The 23302-nt window shown below is 37.7% G+C and overlaps 1 protein-coding gene across 3 annotated transcripts in view; it reads right to left on the bottom strand.

The window, feature by feature from the left end:
* Positions 1-23302, bottom strand: part of pkdcc.2.S (protein kinase domain containing, cytoplasmic S homeolog) — a 44478-nt gene that overhangs the window by 10724 nt on the left and 10452 nt on the right. Inside the window, exons 2-5 of one of the 3 annotated variants that reach the window (XM_018265023.2) lie at positions 11072-11194; positions 8615-8886; positions 4389-4468; positions 2517-2624 (exon numbers count right to left, since the gene is read on the bottom strand). In XM_018265023.2, coding sequence (XP_018120512.1) covers positions 2517-2624; positions 4389-4468; positions 8615-8886; positions 11072-11194 — 583 coding nt within the window. Of the gene's footprint in view, positions 1-2516; positions 2625-4388; positions 4469-8612; positions 8887-11071; positions 11195-23302 lie in introns of all 3 variants that reach the window. The other 2 variants (XM_041564276.1, XM_018265025.2) reach the window with 2 other exon arrangements.

Genomic DNA, 23302 nt, shown 5'->3' with positions numbered 1-23302 from the left:
TCACCTTGTTAAAGCCTGTTTTATGTGAGAGCTGGGCTTGACGTGCTGTTTCACTGGATTTCCATAGTAATTGTTAATATCACTTTTCACACTTGCTGTTGTTCAAAGAGATTTTTTCCCCTCTCTCTCACTATCGAAAACAGTTGGTGCCATTTTCCGAGGCAGCGATCCCATATGTTCTTTATTGGTACTGCAAACAGTTTATTAAGTCATTCAAGCAGGGCTAGATATGGGATATTAATCATCGGAACATGCTAATTTATCCCAAGTTTTTACATTGATATGTTTACTTAAAATACAGTACTAGCTAGTTTAAGTACATATTGCCTCTATAGGAGTGAATATTTTCTTTTCTTTATAAGGTTTATTTGTTTTCGTGCAGAATTATTTGAAACCCATGTGATTTGGAGGAACCTGGCTTATTTTGATCTAGAAACTTTACATTAAGGGGCAGATGTATCAAGGGTCGAATTTCGAGTTTAAGGGAGTTTCTAAAAACGCCCATCAACTTCCAAAAACTCGAAATTCGAAGAAAAAAAACGACCAATCGAAACTTATTAAAACTTTTTCTAAGAATTACTATCAGGATATGAATAGGATCGAGCTGCAAATTCAAATAGAATTCGATTGAATTCAGTTCGAGTTTTTTTCACACCAAAAAAATTTATTTTCAAAGTCCACCAAATGACTCCTAAATTTGTTGTAGGAGTTCCCCCCTTGGCAAAAACACAAATTTGGCAGGTTTTAGATTACGAATAGACGAAATCTGAATTTTTTTTAAATTCAAATCTAATTTGGACTATTTCCTAATCGAATTACACTAAAATAAACTTGAAATTCAAATTTGAAAATTTGACCCTTGATAAATCTGCCCCTAAGACTTTCATTAGTACATGACTCCCTGCTGCTATGATATTTTTGCTTGTATGCAAATAACCGTTTCCTTTTATGAAGAACAGGAAGTGAATTAAGTTAGGGTTATGGTTTTTTTGTCTGCCTCTGGATCAACTAGCAGTTAGGCAGGTTATATATAGACTTAAAAGGTTAAATGTGACATACGTGTCTTTTTTCAACCTAACTTACTATGTTACTATGTAAGTTGTACAACAGGATGCCAAGAAGCCAAGCTTCCTGATTTAAACAACAGGAAATGACTTAAGCTGCATAGCAGGAAGACAAGGGTTGCCACCATTTCTGGAAAAAAATATTGCCCTCCCCTTGTATATATTTTGTCTATTGTCCATATTAATAACACTGGCATCAAGTATCAGTTTTTATGGGCATAGCAAGTAATGGCTCTAGCTTTCTTTTGCACAGAAGAGAAGTAAATTACGTAAGAAGATAAGAGGAACTTCCTGTTCCGCGGAAGAGGAAGTGAATTTGCAAAACAGGAAGTCAAGAGTAGCTTCCTGTCCCCCAAGTTACACAAATTCAAAATTGATCCTTCAAAATATACTCATCTTTAATATCAGCACTGAACTGAACTGCAACAAAAAATTGCCAGCACTAAAAGTTTAGGATTTTATCGATTTTTAGAAACAGTATGAATACTACATCTGAATATTAAAAAAAAAAAATACAATTTAGGTCATGCCTTTGATCCACCAAAACCCCCTTTGTTGAAAGAGTACTAAGATAGTAAGGGGCAGATTTACTAAGGTTCGAGTGAATTTTTGAAGTACAAAAAGTTCAAATTTCTAAGTAATTTTTTGGATACTTCGACCATCGAATAGGATACTCCGACTTCGAATTTACTTTGACTTTGATTCGAAGTAAAAATTGTTTGAATATTCGACCATTCGATAATCGAAGTACTGTCTCTTTAAAAAAACTTCAACTTCAATACTTCACCAAATTAAACCTGCCGAATTGCTATTTTAGCCTATGGGGACCTTCTACAAACTTTTTCTAAGGCTATACACATCGAATAAAAAGATTTAATCGTTGGATCGAGCGATTTTTATTCGATTGTAGGATTGCCAAATTCGGTGAAAAAACTTCGAATTCGATATTCGAAGTTTTTCAATTCGATGGTCGAATTTCAAAGTTTTTTGTACTTCGAAATTCGCCCCTAAGTGAGCACAAACAATCCTCCCTTACTGCTTTATAATAACTGGAAAAAAAACAAATGAAAATAAGGATTATTTTAAATTAAAGGAATAGAAATAGAAAGTTCTTTTTAATTGAAAAAAAGCTTCATATACAGGATTTTTTTCCCTATAAAATTCCAGGTCTGATGAGCCAATATTTCTTTTTGTGTAACAAGAATATGTTCCCTTGTATACAATGCTTTAGCGTGTTTTCTGTACTATAAAAACTCCATTTGTTTGAAGCTAAAGTTCAACACAGGAACGACCACATGTTGGACACTCCTGTCATTTAAAGACCAATGTCGTGGGGTCTCCACAAAGAACCACTTGTCCTACTGATTGGCCGGCTGCACATAATCATTCTGTGATGACATTTTTCACTCAGCACTGAACACAATGAAAATCACTGAAGAAAACATCACTTACCCCCCTTAGGAATATCTGTAACGTTTGGCAGGTACAATCCACTCTGATAAAGGTAAAACACTTTTTCAAGTTGGACGAGAGCCTCATTGACACCCCACCTCAATTCACCTGAAAAATGACTTTTGTTTAGCAAACACATGAAAAAAATTGTGTGTATCGCAAACAGTTATACTGTCACACCAAGGAATTAAAAAAATAAATCCTGATGGACAGAACATGCCAAACGGCTGTCGGAAAGTCTGAAAAGTGAACTGATCTGAAATCAGATTAATTCATTAGGCGTTTTACAGAAAACCATTGTGTTCTATGGGGTGTTAGAGTGCAAAGGCAGCACCAAAACCTCTGCAAATATGTCATCCACAGTGCAATTTAATGTGGGTATTAATGATTTAGACAATATTTTTTTTGCTGGAGCCAAAAAGAGGTGAAAGTAGTAGCTATTGAAAGTAGGCCCTAAATGTATTTCCTGGAGGGCAAAAAGAGCTGTGTCTAGCCCAGAACTACCGCGCTGCCTGTGTTTGGCCTTACTGTAATCACAGTGCGGTGGTGGTGGGCAGCACGTCTTTTGGAATACCCTCTGCATGGTCCTATTTCTGAAATCCAGACCGGTACCTGGACCCACATTTTTACCAACTAAAGGTGGCCATACACGGAGAGATCCGCTCGTTTGGCGACTCTCTCCGATATGCCCATCTTGAGGTGGGCACTATCGGGCTGATCCGATTGTGGGCCTTAGGGCCCAACGATTGGACCCTAACGAACGGGAACGGGTGGTCGGATCGCGGGACTGCATCAGGAACAGATGCGGCCGCGATCTGACGGGATTTTTAGTCCCATCCGATCGAGATCTGGCCGACTTTCGGCAAGATCTCGATCGGGGAAGCCCGCCGGGGGGCCCCATACACGGGCCAATAAGCTGCCGACTCGGTCTGTCAGCAGCTTTTATCGGCCCGTGTATGGCCAGCTTTAGACCACTGACTAAATCAATCCGGAATTGCCTTTTCCACAACCTGCTCTTTGTTGGCCACTATATAACCAGAAGTGATGTCATCACAAAGAGGAAGTAGCATCATCAGGAAGATGTTAAAAAAGGAGTAAAATCTGCTTACATTCAGACCCACAACCTGCTGACCTGCCAACCTGCATTCAAAAGTAATAATACAGGTGTATGAGCCCCACTGACTGCTTTTTAAATAGTGGATCTGTTTTAAGTGTGATTGGGCTCATTTAAACATTTTGCACAGCGCAGAATGAGTCCCACAGTGAAAAGATTTGCCCAGCGCATGGTTATATTTATAAAGAATTTATAGTATGCAAAAAGAATTGCGAATTTTTATTCGCACTGAGAATGTCCATACAGGCTTTTTAAATATAGTATAATCATAAATATATGTGTGCACACTCTGCATTTGAGTTACACTGCGACTTTGCAAAACAGTTTTTACCGTTTACAAATTTAAACAACTAAACGTCAACACGCCTTGCACATTTTTGTTTGCAAGCCATTTGCGAATATTTGTGCGCAATGTGAATTCCAAAAATATGGAAAGACAGGCACAGCAATGCAATATTTCAGCTAACATTTTATAAATAATCCCCAGTGTGTCTTTAAAGGAGAAGGAAAATCATCTTGCGCTTGGACGGAAGAGGATTGTTCCGTGGTGCTCAATGGTATAACCCCAGGCCGGTGCAGTTTTCTGCTGATAGGAGCACCAGTCGGGGTTTCAGGTAAGTCAATACAATCACTTGGGGGTGCCTAACATTTGGCACCCCCAAGTGCAGGATGCCTTTCCTTCTCCTTTAAAGGAGGCCTCCTCATTTTTTATAAATGGAACCTTAGAGATTAGCAATGTAAAAATGTGTAAAAATTACCTGTTGCATTGACTATAACATCCAGAAGTGGTCGCAGGGACGATGGCGCGCTGTGCGGCAGAAGATATGTGAAAAAAAACCTACAAGACAGACAAGAGGGGGTGGAAAAGGTCTATATGAAAAATCATTTTTCAATTGCCTTGTGAAAGTAAATAGACTTATTCAAACAGAATTAATAAGCAATAGGTTGTCATAGCATTCAGGGAACATAACCATATATCATAATCAGAAAATCCATAAGTGACCCCAAGCCGTGTGTCGGGCACAGTGAGAGGGGGGTTTCAGACACAAGGCTGCCTTGTAATCACCTGTAAATGCCATTAACACAGCAGCCTGCTGCGACACCTAGTGGATTGCGGCTATTTGCAAGGATGTCTGGTATGTGGATAAAATGTATTGCTTTTTTATCTCCGGTGGGGGGAAACTTCATAATTTTAGGTGAGTTCCACAAGTATTTCAGGCCTTTCAAACAGAAAATTTGGAACAGAACATGGAAATTATAGGTAAATTAAACAGTAATAGAGAAATAACTACATGTAAGTGTCACGGTCGGCACCCTAAACCAGAACTAATGCCAAGCTCCCTGGTCTCGGCTCGGCTTCACCAGTAGTGTGACCGCCTTTGGCTTCAGGAGGAGCCCTCAGCGTACTCAGATGCCACCTGGACTTTTCGAGAGGAGCAAGGCGAGGAGTTCTGGCAAGCAAAGGGGCACGACTGTTGTTAAAGTCAGTTAGGCCGAAGGTCGTGGTACAATAACGTAAGACAGATTCGTGGTCAGACAGGCCGGGTCAAGGCAGGCAGATAGCTAGAGTCGTCAGGCAGGCAAGGGTCAAACCGGGTAATCAATCAGATGGGCTGAGGCAGAATCGGAGTCAAATAACAGGCAGAGGTCAAACCAGAACGTCAAACAGGAGGGTTAAGCAGAGTCAAGGTCGGTTTCAGGCAAGGGTCAGGTTCCAGAGATCAGAATAGTCAAACAGGCAGGCAAGGGTCAAAACAGATAATCAGGATCAGATTCAAACAGAATAGCAACAGCTAATTACAGTAAGATACAATTTAGACACGTGAACAAACTCAACACTTCCCCTTGCTGTTTCCCGGTGCCTTGAGTGGGGGGCATTATGAGACCTGGCAAAGAAGAGTCGCATGTTGGTCTACAAAGACACTACAGTCTTTAAAGAATAAGTAATCCTTTAAAACAAGTGCATGTCAAATTGATGAGGGGGCTATTCTTAGCACTTTTGTAATGTACATTCATTATTTATTTTCTTTTAATTCCTAGATATTAAGAGATACATATACTGTTAATATGAATGAATTTTGTTACAACAGTGCCACCTGCTGGCCAGTTTCACACCAGTCTGACCACCAAATAGTCAAGGAAGTTGTCAGGAGAAAGAAAGAGGCTGCTCTGATGTTCTTCTGCTTAGGAAAGATTTGAGAGAGGTTTCTATTTTTTTCCCTAAGCAGAAGAACATCAGAGCAGTTTCTTTTTTTCTCCTGACAACTTCCTTGACTACTTGGTGGTCAGACTTTTGTAACAAAATTCATTTATATTAACAGCACATGTATCTTTTAATATCTTGGAATTAAAAGAAAATAAATACTGAATGCACATTGCAAAAGTGCTTAGAACTTTTGCAATTGACATTCACTTATTTCAAAGGTTAACTTATCCCATTCTATAAGTTAAAATAAATGTGATGTAAAATATTCTATTAGAACAAAATAAAACAGTAAGTAAATCCATTTTTTCTAAAAAAAAAAAAAGCCATTTAAAATTTTCCTTAAAATTTTCCAGCTAAATCTTCTTTGTACCACAGTCCCCATAAAAAGATTTTTTTTATTGTCCCCAACCTACCCCCAACAAAACAAAAGTCACAACAAATTGCTATATTTTTATATGGTGATTTCCAGGATTTTACAGGAATTTGAAGAACTAAAGTACAAAGGGGTTATTTATTAAAGGCCGAAAGCCATTAACTCGAAAAATTTGACTTTTTTAAACTATAAAGTCCAAATTTTTTTTTTAATTTTTCAAGATTTATTATACCCTGAGGATAGAAAAAGTCAGAATCCAAAAATCCGGTATCTCAGTCCAACCAATGTTGTATATAAGTCAATGGGAGATGTCCCTATCCTATTTGGAATTTCTGTTATCTGCGCTGGAATTAGCCTGAAAATCAGACTATTTTAGACTTTCCAGGCAAAAATCCGAAAAAATAGAGCAATTCAGGGAAGAAAAACGAGTACGATTCGGATTTTTGCTCAATTATTACTTGTTTGCCCCAATCAGAGTAAATCTGGATTTTTTTTAATAATAAATAAGGTCCAATCGTGGATTTGGTCAGACTTTTTTCATTAAAATAATCAGAAAAATGTGATAAATAAGGCCCACAGTGTAACTTTCTTTTTCAGTTAAGCACAGATAAGTATGTCTGCCACTGAGCAAAAAAATTTTTTAGGAGACCAGAAAAAATTGTAGAAGATCTGGAAAAAAATTTAAATCAGGGAAACTCATTATGCATTAAATATTGGTGGGACCAAAAAAAAAAAACAGTGTCAAATGAGGTAAAACTTAAAATCAGGGGATGTAAAAATGAGGTTTCACTGTATGGGAATTGAGAAAATTTGCTACACAAGTTGATATGAAGCCCAGAATAATGACTTCCCCCCCAAAATTTCCCACTTTGATTAATGAGTACGTCGGCAACACGCATAACTTGACAGCAGGGCTGTAACCAAATAATGTCTGCAAAGTAAAATAATAAATGGGATTTTGTTTTTCGAGTTCATGTCTGAGTTGCTTTTATTTTTTTCTTGCAGTCTTATTTGTTGCCCAGAAGTTCTCAAATGTTATTACCAGCCAAGTACCCCTATAATCTATTTACTAGCGCTTGGGTTGAGATGAATAGGCAGCTTCCAGGAGCGGTCTATTTAAAGCTGTTCATTTTCAACTGGACTTCTTACTTTTGTTGAAATCATCAAACTCAGCCAAATGTGAACTGTCATAAATCATGGCTCGCTGTCTGCTGAAAGCCAGGGAGGATATTCATAGCTACAAACAGTTTAGTTTTTCTTGCTTTTGTGAATTACGGATTCCCGGGAACAAGAAAAAGCTTCTGTTGGTTCCAACGGGATTCGGACAAACAAGTCGGTTTATGGGTATAAAGAATGAGAGAGTTTCATTGGGTCTTGGGTAAAAAGAAAGATCCCACTTTTACGTGAAGGGGGTTATTTATCAAAGTCCGAATTTATCTCAATATTTTGTGCTACAAACTCCGATCAAATCCGCTCTGGTTTTTTTATTAATATTAAGGGGCCGATTCATCAAGCTCGAGTGAAGGATTCGAATTAAAAAACTTCGAATTTCGAGTGGTTTTTTGTGCTCCTCGACTATCGTATTGGCGTAAATTCGCCTGAGTAGAATGATTCAAATAGATCGAGCGCAAAAACGCTGCGACTATTCGCCATTCGATAGTCGAAGTACTGGATCGAGCGCAAAAACGCTGCGAATATTCGCCCATTCGATAATCGAAGTACTGTCTCTTTTAAAAATACTTCGACTGCCTACTTCGGCACCTAAAACCTACCGAATTGCTTTAAAAGCCTATGGGAAAGTCCCATAGACTTGTTTTCCAAGTTTTTGATCGAATAAAATGGCATTCGATCGAACGAAAATCCTTCGAGCGAATATTCGATCGGGCGCCTTTTCGCCTGGCGAATATTCGCCAATTCGACTATTCGCCAGCGCGTAAATTCGCCCGAATTGCCTATTCGATTCTATTCCCCAGTCGAATTTCGAGGGATTTAACCCCTCGAAATTCGACCATTGATACATCTGCCCCTAAATGTTCCCGAAAATTTACTTTGCGGTAAAATATTAGATTTTCACGATTTTTTCATCCGATTTTCACAATTTTTTCGGAATTTTCATCAGAAAACGTCTGGGTATTGCATGAAACCCAGAGCTCATCAAAAAATAATTGGGACTTCTCCCATTGACTTATATGTCGATTTTTAGATTCTGACTTTTCCATCCTCAAGGTTTAATAAATTCCGAAAAATTTGTGATTTTTTAAAAGTTATAAAATAAATCATGAATTTTTGTGATTTTTGCATTCGGAGTTTAGTAAATAACCCCTGAAGTGTAAGAACAGAGGTTTGTTTTATAGGTGACTTTACCCGTTTCTTTCCAATGATCAGTATCGATTACCATGACTTACCTGTAGGCGTTGTAGAGGTTCCTCTTCTCGTTCATATTTTGACATTTACCCTCAGCTGAGCACTGAAGTGTAAAATTTCTAGCTGGGAATTCCAAAAAGCAATCGGTGTGGCTGATACAAGGGGTCTCGTCCATGCTCGCGTCGTCCAGATCAGTAACTTTCAGTTCACCGTCGACAACCACAAACTGGCGCGGCCGGAAATCCAGCAGCGTTATAGAACCAAGGGGAGAATGCGCCAGGTAATGCAAGAGGCGAACTAAACTCAGGCAAATCTGAAAAGGAAATACATCAACTTAGGGAGAAATTGGATATTCGAAGAAGAGTTCTATGGAGGCAGTGCTCTAGTTTTGTACACGTTATTTAGTTAGTTATTATAAACAAAATCGGTTGCAGTAGGCATTTGTTTCCCACGAAACCTACCTTTCAAATAAATGCCCTTTGTATATATTCTCTAGAAATTCAGCTAAAATCATAAACTCAAATAGTAAATGATAAAGTTTGGAATATCACAAGAGCTGAATAAAATTTCTAAAATGTTCACTGACTGGTTAGAATGAAGACTGGTTAGCAACCATATCAATTAATGAAGTAAAAAAAAAGAAATACATTTAATTTGTAAAATATGTAAATGTTGGATGCTTTCGAACAGGACTAGCCAATATTTTTTTCTTAGGGCAATGTCACACATGCATTAAATGTTACTTTAAAAATTATTTATTTTCCATGTATTTTTCATTGAACTTCAAGTTCCTATATTTTCTGGTTCTAAAACATTTAGAGGCACATTTCTCAAGCGTCAAATTTCAAATTCATGTGAGTTTTTTTTAAAACTCCCATTAACTCCCATGAACTCGAAATTTGACAAATCAAAATTTATTATAAAAATCTAATTTTTTAAACTCAGGTGAATAGGACCCAAAAACTTGAATTGAATTTGATTCAAATTCTGAAAACTCGATTAGTTTTTTTCTCCAAAAAAAACTTGAATGTCAGGAAAGCTGCAAACAACTACAAATTGATCCTAGGACATCTCCCAATGACTTAAACAGCAATTGGCAGGTTTTAGGTGGCGAATAGTTGAATTCGAGTTTTTAAAGGGCCAGTGTACGATAAATCTCAAAAATCTAATTCGAATTGTTTGAGAAACTCAAATCGAATTTGAATAAGTCCCTAGTTGAATTTGACAGTTTTGACCATAAAAAAAACCTTGATAAATCTGCCCCATAGAGGCCTATTTATGAAAATTTCAATTTGTGAATTTTTTTAATTCCGAATATGCACTTAAATATGTGAATAAAAAAATCAAATGCAGTGCAATCACATTCTACTCATCTACCAACTTTCCCCCCATAAACAGGAACTGTAAAAATGACTTGAATTTTGCCTAGGACAACTACCACTGACTTCTACATTAACTTGCCAGTAGTGATGAGCAAATTTGTCCCGTTTTGCTTCGCCGGAAAAATAGCGGAAAAGAAAAATTCGGGAAAAACATTGAAGTCAATGGGCTTCGCAACAAATTTTTCGCTCCAAATGCATTAAAGACTTTTTTTGTTCAAATGCATTTAAGTTAATTGACATTTTTATCAAGGGGGTTCTTAGTCGCGTGACTTTTTTTGTGACATCGAATTTTATTTGCAGATGGCAAAATGCGAAATCTCACTGCAAATCCATGGCTGACCAAAAAAATACGCCCGTCGCTACTTGCCAGCTTTTAGATGCTCAATTTTTTTTACATTTTTGCGCTTAATAAATAAAGCTTGAACAATCAAATTTTGGAAACCCTAATTCAAGTTTATGTATTTTAGAGCAAAAAAAATGTGTGGAAATTGTGGTAAAAACTCACATATTAAGGGGTCAATTTATCAAGGGTCGAATTTAGAATTCATGGGAGTGAGTAAAAACTCCCATATACTCTAAATTCAAATAAAAAACGACCATGGGATCTACCCGCAAACTCGAATCGTATTTGAATAAAAAAAAAAAATCGATTTTCATGAAGGTTGCAAACAACTCCATATTGATCCCAGGACGTCCCTCGTGGGCAAAAACAGCAATTCGGCAGGTTTAAGGTGGCGAATAGACGAATTGGATTTCTTAAAGGGCCAGTACATTAAAAAATGGAATTTGTTTTAAAAAACTTGTATCTAATTTTAACTATCCCCAAGTCGAATTACACTAAACATGGGTAAATCTGCCCCGTCATGTTAAAGTTAATAAATCAGCCCTTTAGTTTTCCATTTCGAATTTTCTTTTGTAGCAAAAAGGCAAAATAAATGCTCCCCCTTAAATCCAAACACGTGAAAAGAATGTTATGTATTTACAGTGATACCTATCCTCTAAGGAATACAATATGGAAATATCAAATTTTGATGTTGCTGATCTTTAGAATCACTGCACCTTCACTGTAACTCCTTGTTGCTCCACAACAGCTTCACTAAAACATTCATCACTTACTCGAAATCTGTCCTCCCAAGGGGTTTGTAACAGCTGAATCATCTCCAGTGGTGAACCCAGTTCAGTGATGGTGGTCAATGTGTCTGAAATATCATTGCTGTCTTGATAACAATAACCATAAAGCTAAAATAGAAAAAATAATTAAAAAAAAAGTCAAATTTAAAGAATTTTACATTGTTTAAATCAGCCACATCAAGGTTATCAAGTACCGTGAAAGTGAAGGAAATATCATCCACAACAATTTGGACCTTTGTTTGACCCAGTGAAAATCCCTTTAATTAATATAAATCTAAGCTTTGCCAATTTTAAGCCATCCCAATTAGGCTGGTCGGTTTTGCCTTAATGTAACAGCAAATACACCATTTGACTTTCTTTAAATACTTTTTTATGCACAGTATAAGGATAGAGAAGGGTATTGTTAATGTAAAAATACTAAGGGGCAGATTTACTAAAGGTCGAATTTCGAAGTGAAAAAAACTTTGAAATTCGACCCTCGAATTGAAATCCTTTGACTTCGAATATCGAATTCGAAGGACTTTTAGCGTATTCGTTCGAATCGAACAATTTTTAGCGATCGATCGAAGGATTTCAATTCGATTAAAAAAACGTCGAAAAGTGCGGTGGAAGGTCCCCATAGGCTAACATTGCACTTCGGTAGCTTTAATTTGGCGACGTATGAAGTTTTTTTAAAAAAGACTACTTTGATTATCGAATGGTTGAATATTCGAACGATTTTTACTTTGAATCGAGGTCGAAGTAAATTCGAAGTTGTAGTATCCTATTCGATGGTCGAAGTATCCAAAAAATTACTTCGAAATTCGAACTTTTTTAAATTCGAAAATTCACTTGAGCTTAGTAAATCTGCCCCTTAGAGGAAAAAAAGGGGAAAAAATGTACTTCCAGTGAAACCGGGTAAACAAAAAGTCCCAAATTAAAATAAACAAGTGCTTTTGGTGCGTAGGCTGTGATTCTGAAACCTCTATGATATGAGAGTAAAGCAAAAAATATTTTACCCCTCTACCGTCCGAATCCCACCTCTACCTTTAAGAAGATGGAAGTTGCTTTAACCAACTCCAGAGTAAAAGCAATAAATTGGAGTAGTTGCCAAAATTTTAAAATAAAAGATTTTAGACCATTCACACCATCCGATCCAACCCATTCAGCCTAGATACGCTTTTTACCTACCTCTAAACCCCCAGCCCTTTTCCTTAACATTTGACTGGACTATCCTAGAAAAATTCTGGTTACTTGGTAAGTATTTTGTATAGTATATGTATAGTAAGAAAGTAGTAAGGAACTAGACTCAGGGGAATATTTATCAAGGGTCAAATTTAGAGTTTATTGGAGTTTATAAAAACTCCCATAAACTCGAAATTCAAAAAAAAAAAAAATTGTAATTTATTAAAAAATTTGATTTTTTTTAAATTCGGGTGAATAGGATCAACCTGCAAATTCAAATCGAATTTGAATTGAATTCAATTCGAGTTTATTCACCAAAAAAAAAAAATGTCCATTTTTTTTTTTAAAAGTCCACCAAATTGATTGTAGGAGGTCCCCCATAGGCTAAAACACAAATGACGAATAGTAGATGGCGAAAAGTCGAATTCGAATTCTTAAAGCGACAGTACATGATAAATTTTGATTTTTTTTTAAACTCGAATCTAATTTGGATTATTCCCTAGTCAAATTACATTTACTCGAAATTCAAATTTAAAAATTCAGATTTTCAATTCGACCCTTGATAAATCTGCTCCATACTGTAGTTTTACAGGTTTTATGCAGCAAAAAAATGCAGTTTTAGAACCTGGAGCTTGGAGGTTTGGTGGACCTGATTTGGTGGCTTGAAATCATCCCGGTTCTCCAATGAAAGGAAAAAGAATTAACTACTCTACTGATAGAAAAGAACCCCCCCTTTAGTAAAGATTTCCTTTATGTAACACTACTTAAGATTTCCTTTATGTAATTCTAATGCAATCACAAACGCTCGCAAGGCCTAACATCCAAAAAAGGAAGTCTCTGCCAGCATAAGAGGTCCCTACAAATCAAGCGGAGACGTTTAAAGCTTATAATGATGCATGACACCTTGTAACATTAGCCGGGCATGTTCAGCGTTTGGTTCAATCTCTGAAGTTCTGAATGAAATAGGAATGTAAATCTGTTCCATCTCAAGTAAAAATCATTATTTTTTTGGATTGAAATAAATGAAAATATTATCTGGTATGTCAACATTTTACTGCAAATTTAGTATCTATTTAGAGTAAAATTTAGGATTTAGTTCTTTTTTTTGCAGAATTCATTTGGCAGAACTGTTCTTTTTTTAAATAAACTGTGTTTTGAGGGGGTTATTTCAAAATATCAAAATCTGAATTTTTCTGATTTAAAAAAAAAAGTCAGACCAAACTAGAATCCATGATTTGACCTTATTTGTTATTAAAAAGCATGATTTAATCGGATCAGGGGAAAACTCAATCAAATCAAGCAAAAAACCTGAATTGCACCATTTTTTGAGTTTTGTCCCTTATCGGTTGATTTTTTCAGGCTTTTGCCCATAGAGTCCAAAATAGTCAGCTTTTTGGGCTAATTGTAGCGCAAACCACAGAAACTTCCAAATAGGATAGGGACCACTCCCATTGACATTTTGCATCTAAGAATTTGGATTCTATAGTAAAAAAATTTTTTTTTTGAGTTTTTGGCATTCGAACGTTAATAAATAGCCCAATCTCAATCTTGAGAGCTACAAATTTGCCGAAAAATTTAATTGGGGAAAAAAAACACGATCTCATGCAGATGCAGAAAAATCACACTGGTTCGAGTATTTTTACACATTCATTACAAGCTTGAATTTTTAAAATACACCTTCCATTGACTTCTATATGAAGCTTAACATGTTTTTTAGCTGATGAATCTTTGACGTTTTGAGATTTTTTTATTCAGCTGATAAACCTGGAAATTTGTTTGGAGTTTTTGTTAAAACTGGTATTTAAAAATCTGGATTTTCTGGAGTCATGGGGAACAAAACACAAGCTCAAATTTTAATAAATCTACGACAGGTTAGTGCCAAACCACACCAACTTATGTCCAGAAATGCACCCGTCTACCCAAACCCCTCCCGCCTTTTAGTTTCACCCCACTTCGGACCCCTCGCTTTAAGTGAAGTATGGAGGCCTGCCCACATTGAATGCAGTAGCGTAACGTATTTCATGCCAACTGAGCACTTATTCATAAGCTCGTTGGCATAGGTGCCTATGAGTAAGTGCCCAGTTGGCACAAAATGCGTTAGGCTTTTAAATGACTTTTGCTACTGCATTCATTGTTTGCAGGCCGCCTCACTTCACACATTTTTTTTGGTAACCCTTGGACTGGGGTCTATGTAGCAAGACCGCATGATATTTTCTGCACATTTTCTTCTTGTTTATTTTCCCTTCGCTTTCCCTGCAAAAAAATGGGAGAACTGGAGTGTATGCCTGAGACCTATTCCTCACGGTACACCATTGTACATTAAAGACAACAGAATGGCAAAAGAATTTCCAGCAAATCAACTCCAAACTATTCAAATTCTGAAATATAATTGCACTTACATGGACGCAGAAATAACCAATAGAATAAGCAATTTGTTTGACTCACAGTTAACAATACGTTATAAAGAGAACCCACGCTTGAGACATGAGATTTGGTATAGATCGGAACAACCAGCATGGCAGCTCCATATACAGACACCAGGCATAGAAAGAATGCCCATATTTATGTGATTTACTGAATATCAAGAGAAAAAAAATAAAATATAAATAAACTGTAAAATATAAACTGGATAGACTTTGTTTCTTGCTTTTCAAGGATACATTCCAGAGACAAGCGTTAAACTCATGACCCTGCTTCCTCGCCGACGCAACAGGAGATTTAATTTGCATTTCCCAGATAAACGAAGGCGCGACACCGACCAGCCGTTCTACTGTGTATGCAAATGCCTAAACAAACTGACATTTTTCATGATTTTTTTTAAATGGCAAAAAAAAAGAAATTAAAAAAAATATATATTTTACCAAATTACCCACATTTTTGATGAATGCATTTTGCCATATAATAATTATAACATGAGTGTGATCAAAATGAACCCACGGTAGAGTCCTGCGCGGAACCAATTTGTTAAACCCAAAGACCAGCTACCCGACCCGCAAATACCTTATCCGCAACCCGATCGGCAACCCGATGACCATCAAGGAACAGGAAGTGCTGTCATTGTAAACCGGAAGTGTGACATCATTAGAAGTCTTCGTGATCAGAAAAAAAGGATTTCAACTTGCTATTGAGAAGACCCGCGAACCAAACCGCGACCCGCAAAACGGGAGAACCGCCGACCCGCAAAACGGGAGAACCACCGACCCGCGTCTATACCCGCTCCCGAAACTTCTATCTGCAACCCGCAGGGTACCGCAGGTTTTTGCGGGTGATCCGCTGGTACATGACCCGCTGCAGGACTCTAACCCACGGTTAAACACAAGCTATTGAAGATCAATTAGGAGACCCCATAAATGCGGAGGGGTGCAAGGACATGCACAAGGTGACCTTTAATATGCTTTTATTTCAAAATGTCTTTTGTGGGGTAATTTATTGTTGAAGTACACACGTTTCAGCTTTTTTGTCTTTTTAAGCTTAGTGACATCATTAAGCTAAAAAAATTATGACGTCATTGAGTATCGCTTGTAAGGGTTCAATGCTGTAAATTTACCCAGTGTTGATAAATAAACCTCTCTGTGTCTTTCATCCCGGAATAAGCAACTGGACGGCACTTCTGATAAAAAGGTTTATTACAGCAAGCTGCTTGATCCCTAATGTGTTTCGGGAACAGGTCCCTCAATCATAGGCTTCTCTGTGTCTTTGTCTTCAACAGAATCTTCTCTCATATTAAAGTATTTTTAAGGGGCTGTTCACCTTTAATTTAACTTTTAGGGGCACGTTTATCAAGGGTCGAATTTCAAATATTTTTTTTCTCGAAATTCGAATAAAAAAAGACCGAAATTTATTTAAAAAATCTTTGTTTTTTTTTGGATGAATAGGCTGTTTTCGATCAAATTCGTATTTTTGATTTTTCAAAGTACACCAATTGTCTCCAAATAGGTTCTAGGAGGTGCCCTATTGGCTAAAACAGCAATTCGGCAGGTTATAGATGGCGAATAGTCGAAGTTGAATTATTAAAGATAAATTTCGATATTCAAATTTTTTTTTTCAAATTCAAATCGAATTTGGACTATTCCCTAGTCGAAGTACACAAAAATAGCTTTAAATTCGATTTTTTTTTTCATTTTTTAGAAAAAACTTCCATTACTTCGAAATTCGACCCTTGATAAATCTGCCGCTTAAGGTATGAAGATCCAAACTACAGAAAGACCCCTTACCCAGAAAACCCCAGGTCTGGATAACAGGTCTCATACTTGCATTTACACCATAAAGCAGAACTCGGGATCTATAGTAGTATGTTGAGCGTATGGTGGTAGTTACAGTTCAGCTGGCATCAGAGGTGGTAAATCAGAGTACGTAGAACACTCAACAGTGTGTAACATTCTTTAGGGGGGGTGATGAAATCCAACATTCTTGGCTGCTATGTGCGAGTGCACTGTGTGTGTGTTGGATTGTGTACTCAGTCAGTGTTTGTGGAGGTTGAATTCCCTGCCAGCGCCACACAATACAAATGTGTAAATGTACATTCATAGCCTGGGTAACAATAGTAGCTGCCTTGTGATTGAATGTGTCTACCAGCCCCACAGAGCCAGACGCTTCATGTCAACTCGACATTCCACACGAGCACAAGTGAAAGTGACACAACTCTCCCTATTCAGAGGCAAAATGCAGAGGTCGCATTCTGCACAAAGGCAGACAAGACTGCGGAACAAAAACACAAAATAAAAGACCTCATTAAGATGTCATCACTGTGTATGTGTATCACTGTGTATGTGTATCAGTGTGTGTGTGACATCAGTGTATTTGGGGCAGATTTATCAAAAGTCGAATTTTCTTAAAACTCCCATCAACTTCCATAAACTTGAAATTCTACAAAAAAAAAAAAACAAAAAACGTCCAATCGAAATTTATTAAAAAAAATTTAATTTTTTAAAAACGGGTGAACAGGATCGAGCTGCAAAATTCTAACGAATTTGATTCGAGTTTTTTTCACCAAAAAAAATGTAAATACATTTTTCTTTTCAAAAGTCCACCAAACGACTCCGAATTGATTGTAGGAGGTCCCCCATAGGCTAAAACACCAATTTGGAAGGTTTTAAACGATGAATAGTCAAATTCGAATTCAAAAAGGGACAGTAAATGATAAATTTCAAAATTCGATTTTTTTTTTTTAAACTTGAATCGAATTTGGACTATTCCCTAGTAAAATTACACTAGGGGCATATTTATCAAGGGTCGAATTTTGAATTGAAAAAACTTCAAAATTTGAATTCAAAAAGACCAACTGAAATTAAGTCAAAGTTTTTTTTGGTCGAATAGGTCCGTTTTCGATGGAATAGGTCCGTATTCGGCCGAATTAGAATCGTATGAATTGAATTAATAGCGCATTCGATCAAATTCGATTCAAAGTTTTTCCCCAAAAAAACTTTGATTTTTCAAAGTCCACCAATTGACTCCAAATAGGTTCTAGGAGGTCCCCCATAGGCTAAAACATCAATTCGGCAGGTTTTAGATGGTGAATGGTTGAATTTAAATTTTTAAAGAGACAGTACATGATAAATTTCGAAATTCGAATTTTTGCATCATTTGCAAATTCGAATCGAATTTGGACTATTCCCTAGTCGAGGTACACAAAAATAACTCAAATTTTTTCATTCGAAAATTCATTCGATAAATCTGCCCCATGAATAAACCCAAATTCGAATTTTCAATTCGACCCTTGATAAATCTGCCCCTAATTCTGTGAGTGTGTGCAAGGATAGGCAAACTGCAGGTTCCCTTATTGCGCCAGGACAGTTACTAATACAAAGTCACAAAAAAAGATTTACCTGTGCTGATTGACTTATTTACAGAGCTTAGCCATGTGCTGAAATGATAGCAAGCTCCCGTGACAAAGATGGCTTGGACACGGGAATCCGAAGGTACACACGACCCTGCATTTTCTTTCTGTCAGAATGGCTCAACAGTCATGATGCAGTGATGTCACAATCACTCAGCCTGGCAGATCTGTTCTATACAGGTATTGGGTCCATATCCGGAAACCCGTTATCCAGAAAACTCAGAATTACGGAAAGGTCATCTCCATGGTCTCCATTATAATCAAATAATTAATTGTTTTTTAAAAAATGATTTCCTTTTTCTGTGTAATAATAAAACAGTAGCTTGAACTTGATCCCAACTAAGATATAATTAATCCTTATTGGAAGCAAAACAATACTTTTGGGTTTATTTAATGTTTATATGATTTTCTAGTAGACTTTAAGTATGGCGATCCAAATTACGGAAAGATCCCTTATCCGGAAAACACCAAGTCCCAAGCATTCTGGATAACAGGTCCCACACCTGTATATCATTCTCTTCTACTGCCCAACCCCCCAATTATATCCTTTTCTCAAACGCTCTCACTATAAGGACTCTCACTACATAATGTGAAACATATGAGCACCACTTACTTTGTCCTCTTTTATTGAATTTACACTTCACCCAAACAGCATTTCGCAGCTTTTCCTTTTACGTAGAAAAAACAAAACAAAAAAACGATATACTGGAGAAATCACTTTGCAGGGGCTGCCTACACGAAATACGTTTTTATCTGATCTTCTGGTATTTTAAAGAGATACTTTCAAAGCAGCGCCAAACAGCTTTCCAATTTTTCCCAGGGGGCAAAGTGCAGCCCCCAGATTAATGAACGGGGCAACAGATCCTATTTCTTTTTCAGTACACATGAATTCTAAGGCTTATGGCACATGGGGCTGTAGCTGTTGCCCTACAGAAAAAAACGCTGCAATAAAAACACCCCATCCGCCTGTCACACCTCATAATGTTAATTAAAGGGGTTATTCACCTTTAAATTATTTTTTAGTATAATGTAGAGAGGGGTATTCTGAGACAATTTGCAATTGTTTTTCATTTTTTATTATTTGTGGTTTTTGAGTTATTTAGCTTTTTATTCAGCAGTTCTCCAGTTTGCAATGTCAGCCATCTGTCCAAATTACCCTAGCAACCATACATTGATTTGCATACGAGACCGGGATATGAATAGAAAGATAAGTAATAAAAAGCAGCAATAACAATACATGTGTAGCCTTACCCAGCATTTTTATTTTTTAGATGGGGGTCAGTGATCCCCCCCCCCATTTGAAAGAATTCAAGGAGGAAGAAGGCAAAAAAATCAAAAACTTTAAAATAAGAAAAAATGAAGGATAATTGAAAAGTTGCTTGGAATTAGTCATTCTATATCATACTAGAAGTTAGCTTAAAGGTGAACCACCCCTCTAATGGAAAGCACCAATGGGGCAGAAAGGCAGACCCCGCCCACCTGTCACCGCCCCTTGTGCAACAGCATGGGATCACATTTCCAAAATATTCTTCTATTTATAACTAATACTACCTTCCACGCAAATGAGAACAACATCGTAATTTTTTTAGAAGAAATACCCAGGCCAATTTCTCATAATATGGCTTTTAAATTCCAGGTGTAAATATCAAAAACCCATGAAGTGCGAAACTGTCATTTTATCACTTAAATGTGGCTGTAATTAGCAGTATTTTGTTTTTACATCATTTGTTTGGCTTAAATATAAACAGGTATGGGACCTGTTGTCCAGAATGCTTTCTGGATAATGGATCAAATACCTGCACTGTCATTTTTAGGGATGCACCGAATCCACTATTTCGGATTCGGCCGAACCCCCCAATCCTTTGTGAAAGATTCGACCGAATACCGAATCCTAATTTGCATATGCAAATTAGGGGTGGGAAGGGGAAACATTTTTTACTTCCATATTTTGTGACAGAAAGTCACACAATCTCCATCCCTGCCCCTAATTTGCATATGCAAATTAGGATTCGGTTCGGCGTGGCAGAAGGATTCGGCCGAATCCGAATCCTGCTGAAAAAGGCCGAATCCTGGCCGAATCGCGAACTGAATCCTGGATTCGGTGCATCCCCAGTAATATTACACCACTGGGTGTTTCTGATCCCCACGCTGCTTTCTAAATTCTTATGAACAGCAGACAAAAAATGTGCAGCAAAATATTAGGTGCCATTATAAAGGGTTCAGAATATGGAAAAGTATGAAGAATGTTGTAAATGTCAAATATGATCACGGACAAGAATTCTCTGATAGGGTTAGACATGGTAAGGCTATTCCATTACTTCACCTCCCTCAGTTTCTCTCTCACACCAGAGACCGTCGGCTGCAAAAGTGAACAGGGCTGAAGCCAGAGGAGAGGGGGCAACAGAGTGGTGAATGGCAGATGTGTAACGGATGTCGGCATGTTTTACTAACAACAGCATTGCACAGATCAGTCCAGTAACATTCCATGTTATATTCATGTCATAACATCTGATGGGCAATTACTGGGAAACTCAAACACCCACTTTACAGCTACATCTCTCTTTCTCTGTACAGTGCAACCAAGAAACAAGAACTTACAGTAAGGATTTTACCCCCACTGTAGCAGATCCATTCCCTCTCTACTACACCCCATACCCACCTTCCCAGAGACTATTATCCCACTGTTACTATAGGCACCATCTCTCCTTACTATACCTGCTATCCCACAGTCACACTCCCTTCCCAGAGACTATTATCCCACTGTTACTATAGGCACCATCTCTCCCTACTATACCTGCTATCCCACAGTCACACTCCCTTCCCAGAGACTATTATCCACTGTTACTATAGGTACCATCTCTCCCTACTCTACCTGCTATCCCACAGTCACACTCCCTTCCCAGAGACTATTATCCCACTGTTACTATAGACACCATCTCTCCCTACTATACCTGCTATCCCACAGTCACACTCCCTTCCCAGAGACTATTATCCACTGTTACTATAGGCACCATCTCTCCCTACTATACCTGCTATCCCACAGTCACACTCCCTTCCCAGAGACTATTATCCACTGTTACTATAGGCACCATCTCTCCCTACTATACCTGCTATCCCACAGTCACACTCCCTTCCCAGAGACTATTATCCACTGTTACTATAGGTATCATCTCTCCCTACTCTACCTGCTATCCCATAGTCACACTCCCTTCCCAGAGACTATTATCCCACTGTTACTATAGACACCATCTCTCCCTACTATACCTGCTATCCCACAGTCACACTCCCTTCCCAGAGACTATTATCCACTGTTACTATAGGCACCATCTCTCCCTACTATACCTGCTATCCCACAGTCACACTCCCTTCCCAGAGACTATTATCCCACTGTTACTATAGGCACCATCTCTCCCTACTATACCTGCTATCCCACAGTCACACTCCCTTCCCAGAGACTATTATCCACTGTTACTATAGGCACCATCTCTCCCTACTATACCTGCTATCCCACAGTCACACTCCCTTCCCAGAGACTATAATAAACCACCTGCCCTAATCCCCTCTGGTGTGTGTTGTCTACTGCAGAGCACAGAAAGGTAATAATAAATACTATGTTAAGACAAACATCTGTCTTGTTTCATTTTATAAGTAAATGTTTATGTTTCAACTTACTGTACATACAAATTCAACTTGAGAACAAACCTACAGACCCTGTCTTGTATGTAACCTGGGGACTGCCTGTACTATTATAAAAATGGTTTATTTACATGAAGCAGGGTTTTACATATGAGCTGTTTTATGCAATATCTTTTTATAGAGACCCACATTGTTCTGGGGTATAGTGTCCCTTTAAGTGCCATTATAGCTCACGGCCCCCCAGCAAAACCCTTGGTATCCTGCTAGTCCCGTGTGCTCCAGACCCAGACAGGATGACACCGCTGAATTCTTACATCTGTCAGAGATATTTAGTTATTTTTAACTTCTTTCACTTTCCACTTGGATCGGACAATCAGCAAGAACCATATATGGTAAAAAAATAAATATGTGGTTAATATATATATATATACTGTATATAACACAAAAGCCATGAATATCTTGTACATGATATCCTTAGAAACGGTGAGTTCTGATGTCATTTCTGTCACATGACTCATTGAAACTTGTGTATTATAATAAATAAAGTACCCCCAGTTGTAAAATATGAGGATATTAGAAGTTAACTCGGAGTTCCATGACCTGTATAATAAAACTCGGCCTTGGGCCTCGTGTTTTTATATGGTCATGAAACTCCTTGGTAACTTATAATATCCTTATATTTTACAAGAGGGGGTACTTTATTCAATATATATATATATATAAATTTAATAAATAAAAAACAGAATGTATTCAGTGCTTGGTGCATTGCTGGGATTAGGGTTGTCACCTTTTCTCCCAGTGGTGACCAGGGCAGGGGGCGGGGTGTGACACTGAGGGGTGGTACCATGATGTAGAGGGGCGGGGTGGTGATGTTTAGGGGTGGGTCTATGATGCGGCAATCGGGGAATTGTTTTGACGGGGCAGCCCTTAAAATTACTGGTCTGTCCAGGTCAAAATCGGACAGGTGGCAACCCTAATTGGGATCCAGTGCAAACACGTTAGCCCGTTACCATAGGGGAATGCAAGGGACAATTGCTCTGGTTGTATTGTCATTTTCAATTCAAAACGCTGCTAATTCCCAATTGTTTCTAATTTATTTGAAGAGGATTCTCAGCACCCACTCGGGGAGAGCAGATTATCAGCGCAGATCACACCCAGTTTACACAAACACTGTAATTAAAGTGCCAAAAATCTAAGGTGAATGTTCTTCATCATGAGCTGGGGAGAGAATATAGACCGGTACCCTTCTATCCTCTGCTACTCACACAACAGCCTTGTACAGGTATGGGACCTGTTATCCAGAATGCTGGGGACCTGGGGTTTTCTAGTTAATGGATCTTTCCGTAATTTGGATCTTTATACCTTAAGTGTACTAGAAAATCATGTAAACATTAAATAAACCCAATAGGCTGGTGTTGCTTCCAATAAGGATTAATTATATCATGGTCAAGTACAATCTACTTTTTTATTATTACAGAGAAAATGAAATTATTTTTAGAAATTTGGATTATTTGGATAAAATTGAGTCTATGGTAGACAGCCTTTCCGTAATTTGGAACTTTCTGTATAACGGGTTTCAG

The sequence above is a fragment of the Xenopus laevis genome, chromosome 5S (assembly GCF_017654675.1).
Source record: "Xenopus laevis strain J_2021 chromosome 5S, Xenopus_laevis_v10.1, whole genome shotgun sequence".
NCBI lineage: Eukaryota > Metazoa > Chordata > Amphibia > Anura > Pipidae > Xenopus > Xenopus laevis.
Note: the sequence above shows the minus strand (reverse complement) of the source record. Positions and strands in the feature narration are given on the sequence as shown.